Source organism: Anas acuta, chromosome W, assembly GCF_963932015.1.
Source record: "Anas acuta chromosome W, bAnaAcu1.1, whole genome shotgun sequence".
Taxonomy (NCBI): Eukaryota; Metazoa; Chordata; class Aves; order Anseriformes; family Anatidae; genus Anas; species Anas acuta.
In genome coordinates, this window is record NC_089016.1 from 20,504,006 (window position 1) to 20,517,112 (window position 13,107).

A 13,107-nucleotide genomic window follows, 5' to 3' on the forward strand; every position below is an offset into this window, starting at 1 on the left:
TTGTTCAAAAGGAATGGAAAATGCAGACTTGTTAGTAATCAAGAAAAGGAATGGAAAATGGAGAATGTTAAGTCATGGAACTTAAAGACCTCATCTGGGGAGAGGAGGGAAAAAGGAATAGAGAAAACCCCTAGGGGGCAGCTTTGTCGAGAGAGATTCACAATTCCTGTCTGTTACTATTGCAACAAGAAGGGACATGTTCAGAGGAACTGTCGTAAGCAAGAACAAGATGAGAAAGTATTCAAAGAAGAATAGGGGTGTCAGGGGCTATATCTTCTGGGGACTTCAACATCAATGGACCCCTTGATAAAACTATTAATTGGTCCCCATAAAGAGGAAGTTTTATTTTTAGTGGACACATGGGCTGAAAAATCCAGTATTCAAAAACTTCCAAAAGGAATAGAAGAAGGGAAGAGTTATATGTCAGTAGTAGGGGCAAAAGGAGAGCCTTTTAAGGTACCTGTCTTGAAAGATGTAGAAGTAGAAACAGAGCAGAAAATTTGTTTTAATGATTTACTTTTGCTCCCTGAAGCGGAGTACAATTTATTAGGAAGGGATTTGATTTTGAGATTGAACTTGAGCATTCAAAGCCAAGGGGACAAATTGCAGATTAAACGATACACTTTAATGCAAAAGGATGAAGAAGTCATTAACCCTTCAGTGTGGTATAAGGAGGGGGAAACTGGAAAGATAGAAATGGACCCGATAAATGTTCAAATAATGGATCCGCATCGTCCAATTAGAATCAAACAATACCCTATAACAATGGAGGGTCGAAAAGGATTAAAACCGATGGTTAACAGACTTCTGGAAAAAGGAACTCTAGAACCATGTATGTCACCTCATAATACACCCATCCTTCCCTGTAAAGAAATTGGTTGGGTCATGCAGAATGGTACAGGACCTGAGAGCTGTAAATCAGTGAACAATCACTAAATTCCCCGTGGTGGCAAATCCTTATACTTTACTAAGTCATATGTCTCCCAGATATACTTGGTATAGTGTAATAGATTTGAAAGATGCTTTTTGGGCCTGCCCTCTGGTTGAGGAATCCAGAGATTATTTTGCCTTTGAGTGGGAGGACCCCGAAATGGGACGGAAACAACAATTAAGATGGACTGTGCTGCCACAGGGGTTTACAGAGTCACCAAATCTGTTTGGACAAACTTTAGAGAAAGTTTTACAAGATTTCACATTACCCATGGAGGTAAAATTATTGCAATATGTGGACGATCTATTAGTAGCAGGAGAAACTGAAGAGGGAACCTGAGAAGCTACTATTAAATTGTTAAATTTTCTAGGAGAAAAGGGATTAAAGGTGTCTCGATCAAAATTACAGTTTGTGGAACAGGAAGTAAAATACTTAGGGCATCGGTTGAGTAAGGGAAGAAAAAAGTTAGATCCTGACAGGGTATCTGGGATCCTATCCTTAAGATCCCCACAAACTAAAAAGGAAATCCAGAAATTATTGGGATTATTAGGATCTTGTAGACCATGGCTTGAAAGCTACAGTGAAAAGGTCAAATTCTTATATGAGAAATTAACTAATAATCAACTTAAGTGGTTCACAGAAGATGATCAGAAATTCGAGGAAATAAAAAGGGCATTAATACAAGCACCTGTATTGAGCCTCCCAGATCTTGAAAAACTTTTCTATCTCTTTGTGAATATATCAAACCAGACAGCATATGGAGTTCTTACTCTAGAATGGGCGGGGATTAAGAAACCCATGTGGTATTGTTCTAAGTTACTTGATCCAGTAAGTAGAGGGTGGCCTGCTTGTCTCCAAGCTTTGGTCACTACAGCATTATTAATAGAAGAAGTTAGGAAGATTACCTTTAGTGCTCCTTTAAAGGTGTATACTCCACACAATGTCAGAAGTGTCTTACAACAGAAAGCGGAAAAATGGTTAACGGATAGCCGGATCCTAAAGTATGAAGCAATACTAATTGACTCCCCTGACTTAGAACTGAGGGTAACCTCTGCTCAGAGTCCAGCACAATTTTTGTTCGGAAAACCATCGGAGGAATTACAACATAACTGTTTAGAGGTAATTGAGACCCAGACTAAAGTAAGGCCAGATTTAAGGGATACTGAGTTGGAGGAAGGAGAAGCACCATATGTGGGATATGTAGGATATGCAATAATTAATAAGGACCTAGAACCTGTAGAATCAGGACCTTTGAGCCCATCATGGTCAGCTCAGGCTTGTGAGCTGTATGCCCTATGTAGGGCTCTGGAACTATTAAAGGGGAAAAGTGGGACTATATATACAGATTCTAAATATGCATATGAGGAGGTCCATACTTTTAGAAAAATTTGGGAAGAAAGAAGTTTAATTCCTCAAGGGAGGAATCTTATACATCAGGAATTAATAACAAAAATTTTAAGGGCATTAAGAGAACCAAAGGAGATAGCAGTGGTACATGTGAAAGGACACCAAAACAGATTAGATTACTGAACCAGAGGAAATAATCTAGCAGATAAAGAAGCCCACGAAACAGCCTTGAGGACTCAGGTTGCTAAAATTAATATAGTACGGGAGGAAGAAAGGCGAGAGGAAGGAGAAAAGAAGTTTACCCCTGAAGAACAAACAAAACTGGAGAAAACAGGGGCTAAGTTAGAACAAGGAAAATGGACACTGCCAGACAGGTGAGAGATATTGCCAAAAGATTATGCAAGGCAAATATTGGGACATTTACATGCACAAACACATTGGGGTACAAAGGCGTTAAGTGATCATTTACTTAATTTGGTTGCATTGGGATTTTTGAAAGAGCAAAGCAAATTACATGAGGTTGTTTAACTTGTCAGAAGATAAATAAGAAAGTGTTTCAACAAGCAGCTATGGGAGGGAGGAAAACAGCTTATAGACCTTTCGAGAAAGTACAAGTTGATTTCAATGAATTGCCCAAAGTAGGGAGGATGAAATAGCTATTGGTAATAGTAGATCATTTAACACAATGGGTGGAAGCTTATCCCGTAGCACAAGCTACGGCACAAATGGTAGTAAAAATTCTATTAGAACACCTGATACCTAGATATGGGATAATCCAGTACATTGATTCTGATCAGGGCACACACTTTACTTCTAAAGTAATAAAATTATTATGTCAATCTTTAGGTATTCAGTGGGAATACCATACTCCGTGGCACCCACAAAGCTCAGGGAAAGTAGAAAGACTGAATCAAACAATAAAACAACAATTGGCTAAGTTAATGATCGAGACACAAATGCCCTGGACGAAATGCTTACCATTGGCACTTTTAAACATAAGAACTAAACCACACAGTGAGACTGGATTATCGCAATATTAAATGTTATATGGTATGCCTTCTTCTCAAGGGATGACTCTAGGGAACAATGTAGTTGAGGATCGTAGCATCCAGAAATATATAATTACTATTGGAAGGAGATTACAAGAGCTAAGAGAAATCAGAATGATGGCTCAAACACCACCTTTAGGATATGCTGTTCATAAGATACAACCAGGAGACAAGGTCTTAATAAAAACCTGGAGGGAAGAATCATTGAACCCCCAATGGGAGGGACTGTACCTTGTTTTACTTACCACTGAAACAGCTGTGAGAACAGCAGAAAGGGGTTGGACCCACGCATCCAGAATAAAAGGACCAGTAACTACCGAAACTTGGAGGGTTGAGTCTGCTCCTGGGGAACTGAAACTAAGGCTAAAGAAGAACTAATATTCTGGCAACGAGGCTCTGCATGAATTAAGGGCACCAGATAAAGAGGACAAGCCTGAAGGGAGGAAAGGTGGAAGGCAAGACTGGGGCAGGTGTGTATGGTCTACCGAGGGAGGCAACCCCTATGGGTATTGACTGAACCTTTTTTTTTTTTTTTTTTTTAAACAAACAAACAAACAAAACATATTACATTGTGATTAGTTTTCTATGAGCTGGATCTCCCCGACAGGCTGAACGGTAACACAAGCCCAAATCAACCCTGAAAGTGGGCCTAACCCCTTGATTGAAGGCGTTTCCCACACCCTCAAGATTGGATGGCGTTTAAAGGATAAGAAATGCCATACTTCCTGGTATTGTTTTTACAGGGGCAATTGAGCCATGGGCAAGAATGGAGGAATAAGTTTTTCACTCTGGGGGAGGAAGTGGCCAAGGCCTTTAACCTTAGTAATTGCTGGGTTTGTGGAGGACCAGGGGGGGAACTGAAAGTTGGCCCGGGGTAGCTGGCCTGGTCGAACCCAAGTGGTGGGTTAGTAATTTGAGTGAAGTTGAAGAAGAGACACGAATTGAGAATATTAAAAAGAAGATGAGGGACTGTAAGGAATGTTTCAGCAATTTGTGTCAATAGAAGGCTTGAAGGGTCAACCTTGAGTCTCTGATATCTGGGGGGGGTTCAGAATAACTGCTAACTATTGTGACTATTGCATGGGACTCTACGCAAGTCTCTGACATCCGGCCAAGAGATTAAGGAGAAGGGGAAAGCTGAAGGACGACTAAAAGACAAAGCTTGCATGGGACACTGCAAGTCTCTGACATCCGGCCAAGATGGACAAAGGAGAAGGACAAGGATAGGAGGAAGACTAAGATAGAAGGACAAGCCTGGGAGGAAGACTACGAGCCTTCAGTACGAGCGACCCCCAGAGGGACCACTGGAGACTGATACACATGCGCCAGTGGGAGAGTTCGGATTCCGGGAACTAATTATAATAACCCTGTCTTTTCCAAAAGTGGTGATGAATATGTATTAGCCTAGGAGCATAAAAATCATCCGCCTGATGTAACTTGTGTGCATCTTGGTGGAGCAGAGACTCCTGGAGCACCCAGCGCTGTTTGCTTACCTCTATACATTTAATAATTTATAAACTTTGATTGTAATACTATTTGGGACTCAGTCATTTATTAAATCTGATATGTGTGTACATGCTTTACTGATTAATTCTGTGTCTTATGTTTGAAGAATTCTAGGTATAACCAAATTATTCTTTGCTAATTTTCATAAGTAAAAAGTGATCAGTTGGGTTTTATTTTAATTCTGTTGAAATTTATTTAGTTAGATACATAATGAAATGTACAGCGCTAGATATTAGAACCTAAGTGTCACAGCACTGAGGTCCTGCAGATTTGGATGTATGAAATTAAGAAATAGTACTGCAGTTAGAAATGGTTCTGTAATAGCAGGAATTCTCAGCAGGAATTAATGTATAAGGATATATTTATGTGTCTAAAGGGATAAATTGCACTCTTGTGTTTTGCTCTCTGAATTTGTCAAAAGTACAAGCCAAATGCTACTCTCATTTCCAAATCTGCCCAAATCTCGGGAGTTCATCGACTTTTTTGGACTTATTGTCATTCTGATAGCTGTAAAGAAGCAGTATTAGACTCACGTAATCAGGAGCATATTGCGTAATGAAAAAGTATTAATAGACTTTTAATAGGCTATTACAAGACTAACGTATTTTGGTTCTGATAGAAGAGAGGAGGATATTATTTAATTTGACTTCATACAATCCAACTAGACAAGCTCACAAGTTTTGCTTTATAGTGTAAACACTAACATAATCACAGAATCACAGAATCACAGAATTTCTAGGTTGGAAGAGACCTCAAGATCATCGAGTCCAACCTCTAACCTAACACTAACAGTCCCCACTAAACCATATCCCTAAGCTCTACATCTAAACGTCTTTTAAAGACTTCCAGGGATGGTGACTCCACCACCTCCCTGGGCAGCCTGTTCCAGTGTCTAACAACCCTTTCAGTAAAGAAGTTCCTAACATCTAACCTAAAACTCCCCTGGCGCAACTTAAGCCCATTCCCCCTCATCCTGTCACCAGGCACGTGGGAGAACAGGCCAACCCCCACCTCACTACAGCCTCCTTTAAGGTATCTGTAGAGAGCGATAAGGTCGCCCCTGAGCCTCCTCTTCTCCAGGCTGAACAAACCCAGCTCCTTCAGCCGCCCCTCGTAGGACTAACAGTATCCACTTTTCATGTAGAGATTGAAGAAAATGTGACTGATATCTAAATATATTTCATATACACGTTTCATATTCATGTTTCAAACGCATTTTAAAATGATATCTAAATACATGCCTTTGAGCAACCTGGTCTAGTGGTAGGTGTCCCTGCCCATGGCAGGGGGGGTGGAATTAGATGATCTTTAAGGTCCCTTCCAACCCAAACCATTCTTTAGACCTTCTCTGGTAAAAAATACTCAGAATGGAAAAGTGTTCTTTATTTTTCTTTTTAAATCTGATGTCATTGCACTAGTGGTTTCAAATGCAGCAAATGAGTAGATTGAAAATATAACTTAGATGCTGAGACCCTTTTTGTGTAGAATAGTCATGTGCTTCTCTTCTTGAGCCCAGGCCGTTCTTTGTCTAAAATATGACAGCATGACAAGGCAAGAGGGAGTAAACCTTGTCCTGTAGTGGTTAGACTGGGATGGTATAACCAGGGAGATCTGATTATCCACCTACCAGTTTTAAAATGCACAAGTGACAAGAGGCCCAGCACAGCCCCCAATATGAAATAGGACAGAGGAATGGATTCTTTGCAGCTTATCTTCCACAAACAGGAGTTGGACCCTCTGGAGTTTTGATACAGAGGTACCTGCTTTGCAAATCTCATTGCTTAGAAGAGCTAGACCACCGCAGTGCTTCAGGTTATCAACAGTGTCCTTTCTGAGCACGGTGTTAAGAAATCTTCATGCAGTATATTTTGCAGGAAGATTTTTCAAGAGCCTAGATCAGGTGCCAGTAATGTAATAAATAAGAAATCCTAGATTTTTTTTTTTTTCTGGTAGGTTAGCTATGATGGAGAACTTCATAAGCACCCACAGCTGGAAGCTGATTTGACAGCAATGAGAGAGATCTATGGACCTAATGCAGTATCTCTCAGGTATGTCGTTTACCCTTCCTATTGTGGAACCTTTAACATTTTGGAGGTTGAGTTTCATGTAGACCTTCCCTCACTGCCAAAACACAGCTCTTCTCTGATGATTTATGCATATTGTGGCAAAAGGAAGGAGCACTCTTAGGTAGCAGTAATACTCGATTTGTTTTCATTTTGTGACTGAGTACTCATACAACTGCCTATGCTGAGAACAGACCCTGGAAGCCTGTTCTAAAATGTTGTCTTTTGTAGTTCAGTAAGTATTTGATCAGTCCATTGTATTTTGATGAAAATTCCTATTCAACATTACTTTAAACCTTTGTTAATCTCTTTCTCTGTCATATTCTGTCTTCTGCCCTGGAGGTAAACAAGAAGAATGATAAGAGATTTAGTAAATGTTGTCCCTAGAGGAAGACTGAAGGACTTGGACTTGTCTAATATGGAAAAAAGACAGATGGAGAGGACATAGTAACAGCTCTTCTTCAAAAAAGCTGTTTATAGATAGGAGTGATCAACTGTTCTCGGTTGTCATGAGAGAGACAATAAGAAACTAACTTTGATAGCAACAAACAAGAATTTGGTTAGATTGTAGAAAAGCTTTGTAATTGTAAAAAAGTGGGAAACTGAATTGTCCTACACAGGGAAATGGTGGAACTTTGGTCAGAGGTGGATTGCAAAGAGAAATTACACAAAAATTTATGAGTGTGCATGATTCTGCAGCAGGGCATAACTGTACGATGCACTTAATTTGCTTCAAGTATTTTTTAAACTTTTCCACCTATGTAATATTAATAATTGAATAAAAATAAAAGGTAAGTTGTAACAAACCTGTCAGAAGCATTACAAATAAATTATCAAAATTGTCATACAAGCCAAGTAACAAAATACAGAGAAGATGATAACCTTAGGCATACACATATTGCATGTAACAATTCCCATTAACCTCTACACAATAGCCTCTGTTATTTTAGTCTGAGAGAGCACATCTACAACTATGGTGTACTATGCCTTTTGAAATTAAATAGAAATTCATTACATTTGGAGGACCTGGGGAATTAAAATCCAAATAGCTGTGTATGGGTTTAGGAAATGAATGTGTTATAAATGGCTCAGTCTTCAAAATAGGATTAAATAAAAAAAATAGGATTTATTAAAAGAATAGAGGTAAGCAAACAGTGCTGGGTGCACCGGGAGTCTCCGCTCCACCAGGACGCACCCAGAACTGTTTGCTTACCTCTATTCTTTAATAAATCCTATTTTTTTATTTAATCCTGTTTTGAAGACTGAGCCATTTATAACAATTTGGGGGCTCGTCCGGGATGGCTATGGTTCCTGAATTCTGATTTGATCTAGGAGAGGCGCCCCACCATTTGGTGGCTCCTGTTTGAGTTGGGTCAGGACTAATGCCATCCTGAACCTGAATAAAGGTAAGCAAAGAATTTGATTTTTTTGAGCTCACTTGCTGGCTGCAGCATTGTTGTTTTTTTTGCCTGTAATTCTGCGCGCGAAGATCCAGACGAAGATGACGGAGTCGTAAGTGTTTGCGGATAGCGTTTGGTTCGGTAAAGGTGCGGTTGCCAGTGTCTGTGTGTGTGAGAGTGTAACTGAGACTTCTAAAGTCAGCGTGGAGGTCTTTTTGTTTTCTCACCGGTTCTAATCTCCTGTGGGGGGGCTTGGCCGGTGAAGGGAGTGATTCTATATAACTGGTTCCTATAGAATTCAGGGATACGTGGGTGGGTGATAGGTCCTAAACCCCCTGCAAGACACTCTCACACTCACCAAGGGCTGTGGGAATTGCCACAAGTAAAATTCCCAGATGGGTCAGATAAAATCAAAGACCAAGGACCAGTAAGAAGGGAGCAAATTACCAGATATACGACCAGAAAGTCCATTATGAATAATGATTGGAAATAGGAACAATAGGGGCCCCAGAAAATTAAAGAGTAAATTGAAAATGATCCAGTATTATATGATAGAATGACCAAAAGAACCCTTAAGACCCCATGTATTTTGATTGATATTTGGTCCACGGAGGACGGGGTCTGTCAGGCTTTAAACATTAATAGTAGAATACCCGTGGATCCGGAAAAGAGCAAGCTGAAACTCAAGCTAAGGAAGAACTAATATTCTGGCAACGAGGCTCTGCATGAATTAAGGATGCCAAATAAAGGGGACAAGCCTGAAGGGAGGAAAGGGAGAAGGCAAGACCGGGGCAGGACCCTCCACTGCGGTGTGTATGGTCTACCGAGGGAGGCAACCCCTATGGGTATTGACTGCCGAGTGAGAGGGCCTCGACCGGACTTCTCCCACACTAAGGTCAGGTTGTCCCGAGAAAATAACATAAGAACCTTTTTTCTAACCTATATAAAATTGTGATTCGTTTTCCAGGAGCTGGATCACCCTGACAGGCCGAACGGTAACACAAGCCTGAATCGACCCTGAAGGCGTTTGCCTATTATGATCCAGCTACGTGAGCAGAAGACAGATCCTGAGGCTATAGGACCCCAGTATATATATATACTTAATAGAATAATTAGGTTATTAGCTGTAATAGAAATAATTATAAATAAAACCGGAGATGCACTTGGATCAATTGAAAAGCAAAACACCAAGATGAGAACTGCTTTGTATCAAAATTGCCTAGCTTTGGATTATTTACTAGCACAAGAAGGAGAAGTCTGTGGAAAATTTAGCTTTAGTAATTGCTGTTTAAAGATTGATAAAAAAAGGGTGTTTCTTCCTAGTAGCTGGTAGAATGTTATGTTCTGGTTTAGGATGAGAAGAATGCTAATAATATGCTGATGTTTTAATTGTTACAGAGTAGTGCTTACACCAAGCCAAGGATGTTTCAGCTTCTTACTGTCCTGCCAGCAGGCAAGCTGGGAGGAGGGACGGACTGCTTGAGGTTAAGCTGGGCATCGGACAGCAGGTGGTGAGCAATTGCATTGTACATCACTTGTTTCGTACACATTATTACTAGTAGTACTATTATCATCATTATTGTTATTATTATTATTTTCTTGTTTTTATCTCAACTCACAGGCTTCACTTTCCCATTTCTTTCTCACCGTCCCAGAGAAGGAGGGGGGGAGGTGAGCGAGCGGCTGTGTGTTGTTTAGCTGCCCACTGGGTTAAATCACAACAGAAAGAAAAGCTGTAAATGAACTTGTAAAGGAAATTAGAAAATTGGCCCACGTCCCAGCACAAACCTGGAAGGATATGGAATGGGATTTATTTTCATGGCTGCCTGGTGGACCATGGGTTAAAAGAATGTTATTTTTTTTTGTTGTGTAGTGTAATGATGCTATTGTTTATACCTTGTATGATACCTTGCCTTACATTATTAATACACCGGATGATAAATAGTACATTTGTAATAACTTTGTTAAAAAAGGAAGGGAATATGTCAATTATGATGCTTAAGAATTGGACCCTCCAAGAACGGACTGATGAAATCCAGTTATTAACAACAGAAGAGACACGAACTGAGGATATTAAAAAGAAGATAAGGGATTGTGAGGAATGTTTTAACAATTCGTGTCAATAAAGAACAGTCCTGTCTGCCTCTGGGCCCTGTAATGGCAATTAATTCTTGAACCACAGATGCAGTGTGTCCCAGTCTCCCCATCATTCTAGTCAATTTATCAAGTCTTCAGAAAATACTCCTCAAATCTATGAACCTGTTTGCTTTTGTTATTCCGAACTCCTATTTCTAACAGTTACAGCCTTTTTTTTGTCTTCTTCGAGATTAATTTAACACTGCTATAGGTGTGACTGTCCCTGTGAATGGCTGGTGAAGAATGTTTTAATTACTGGTGAAGTGTCAATAAGAAAGCTATTTGTGTTTGTATGAAGTCTTTGATGTCTGGGGGTTTCAGAACAACTGATAACAACTAGTGACTCTTATGGGATACTATGCAGGCCTCTGATATCTGGCCAGGTGGCCAAGAGATTAAGAAGAAGAAAAAAAAAGAAGCTGAAAGACGGCTGGGAGACAAGACCTGCAGGGGATGCTGTATAAACTTGACATGGTGCCAAGGAAGTACAAAGGGGAAGGACAAGAAAAAAACTTGGAGAGGAAGACTACAAGCCTTCAGCATGAAAGACCCCTAGAAACCCCCAGAGGGACCACCAGAGACTGATGCGCATGCTCCAGTAGGAGGGACTGGACCCCGGAAGCTAATTATAATAACCTTTTTTTTTTTTAGAAGTAGTAATGAATATGTATTAGTCTAGGAGCTTAAAAATCAGCTACTTGATGTAACTGGTGTGCGTCCTGGTGGAGCGGAGATTCCCAGTGCACCCAGCGCTGTTTGCTTACCTCTATTCTTTTAATAAATCCTCCTTTTTAAATAGATCAGCTGCCCCAGTGGTGTCCCTACCCACCTCTTGCCCACCTGCTGGCTCTTGGGAGGGTTTGGAGACTTGTGTGCTGGGTCTGGCTGGGATGGAGTTAACTTTCCCTGCAGCAGCCCACACAGTGCTGTGCTCTGCACTCATAACTAGAACAGCAGTGGTATCACACCAGTGTCTGCTGCGTAGTGCTGGCACAGCATCAGGACCCCATCCAAGCCCCCAAGAGCCAGCAGGCTGGGGGTGGGCAAGTGATGGGGAGGAAACATTGCCGGGGCAGCTGACCTAAACCAACCAAAGGGATATTCCATAACACCTGATGTCACACTCAGCAATAAAAAGGGGGGCTCTCAGGGGGGAGGGGTCTGTCCTCCTGAACAACCATTATGCATGTTTGGGCCCTGCTTCCCAGGATGTGGACGAACATTGTTCATTGATGGGAAGTAGAGAATAACTTTTTTTCCCCTTTCTCTCTGTGCTTCCGTGTGACCTTTTTTTTTCCCCCTCTCCCTTTTCCCTTTAATTAAATCATCCTTATCTCAACCCTTGAGCTCTTTGTGTCGTATTTTCTCCCCCTTCCTCTTTGAGAGAGCGTCTGTGGTGGAACTCGGCTACCAATCCGAGAGAAACCACCGCAACTTGATGCTGTGCCAGTATTGTTCAGCAACAGACAAAACATTGGTGTGACACCAATGCTGTTCTAGCTACAAATGCAAAGCACAGCACTGTATGGGCTGCTGCAGGGAAAGTTAACTCCATTCCAGCCAGACCTAGTACAACTTCAGTCCTTATTCTATACCATTTGTGTCACACTCAGGTTCCACATACTTTAGTATAAAAGTATTCTCATCACCACTATTCCCTGTCCCTTAACAGTTATATAGATATTTTCTTTTCATTCTGTGGGCCTCTGCCAAAATGTCCATAAGAACTGTTGATGATTTAGGCTTCATCTGCCAAAGTGGTCACTCAAGACAGGTGGGGTAGGATGTCTGGATGCCAACACCAGCTTAGCTCGAGTCATTGCTGCACTTGCCCGGATCCTTGCAAAACTGACCTGTCGTTGGTTCTGCACTGTCTTCCTACAACGTATAACTTTATAGATTATTTTTCTCCCAAGGTTAAATCTCCTTGAGGCACACACTTGATATCCTCATCCTTCTGCATCACCCACCACAAGTACCCTGGTCCTTGGGCGAAGACAATCCCACAAATGGCTCTGCCTTTTCCCAAGGCAGGAGCAACCCACACCGCCTTCCTCAGCCACTTTCCTACATGCACTACAGGGACTTTAGCTCCTCCCACAGGGTGTATGTTGAGGGATTTTTAAACAGCAAGGAGGCCATGACTTGCTTCAGCTGAGCAAACCAAGCTGCCAGGACAACTATGAGAAGTTCCCATGACAGTGTTCCCACATCACCCAATTGAGGAATTTAGAAAAATATTGTTGCCAGCAGCTGGCTTCAAGGACAAGATCTACGTGACTGCTAATCACAAGGGGGTTGTTTTCTTGCAGGTGGGGTTGTTTTCTTGCAGTAGTTTATCTGAATGCTTTTGACCAATAATCTTGTTTATAATATATACAATATATATTTACTATATATATATATACAAAAGGTCAACAGAGTTGATATATAAAAGGTTATATATAAAAAAAAAAAAAAGTTATATATAAAAGGTCAACAGAGTTGTCACCCCAGAATTTAAGAAAGCAAACTTCAAGCTTCTCAGGTGTTGAAGGAATTTTTGAAACAGCAAAGATCCCATGACTTGCTGCAGCTGAGCAAACCAAGCTACCAGGACGACTATGAGAAGTTCCCATGACAGTGGTCCCACATCACCCAATTGAGGAATTCAGAAAAATATTGTTGCCAGCAGC

The 13,107-nt window shown here is 41.0% G+C and overlaps 1 protein-coding gene and 1 pseudogene across 5 annotated transcripts in view; both read left to right on the forward strand.

Annotated features, from left to right (window-relative positions):
- LOC137847041 (protein mono-ADP-ribosyltransferase PARP8-like) overlaps nucleotides 1–11,749 on the forward strand; it is a 62,565-nt gene extending 50,816 nt beyond the window's left edge. Inside the window, exons 3-5 of one of the 5 annotated variants that reach the window (XM_068665318.1) lie at nucleotides 6,787–6,881; nucleotides 9,695–9,807; nucleotides 9,918–11,749. In XM_068665318.1, the coding sequence (XP_068521419.1) occupies nucleotides 6,787–6,881; nucleotides 9,695–9,779 (180 nt within the window). In that variant the 3' untranslated portion in view covers nucleotides 9,780–9,807; nucleotides 9,918–11,749. Of the gene's footprint in view, nucleotides 1–6,786; nucleotides 6,882–8,228; nucleotides 8,961–9,694 lie in introns of those variants that run through there. The other 4 variants (XM_068665320.1, XM_068665319.1, XM_068665317.1 and 1 more) reach the window with 4 other exon arrangements.
- The window catches only part of LOC137847031 (very low-density lipoprotein receptor pseudogene), a 456,685-nt pseudogene that overhangs the window by 333,826 nt on the left and 109,752 nt on the right, over nucleotides 1–13,107 (forward strand).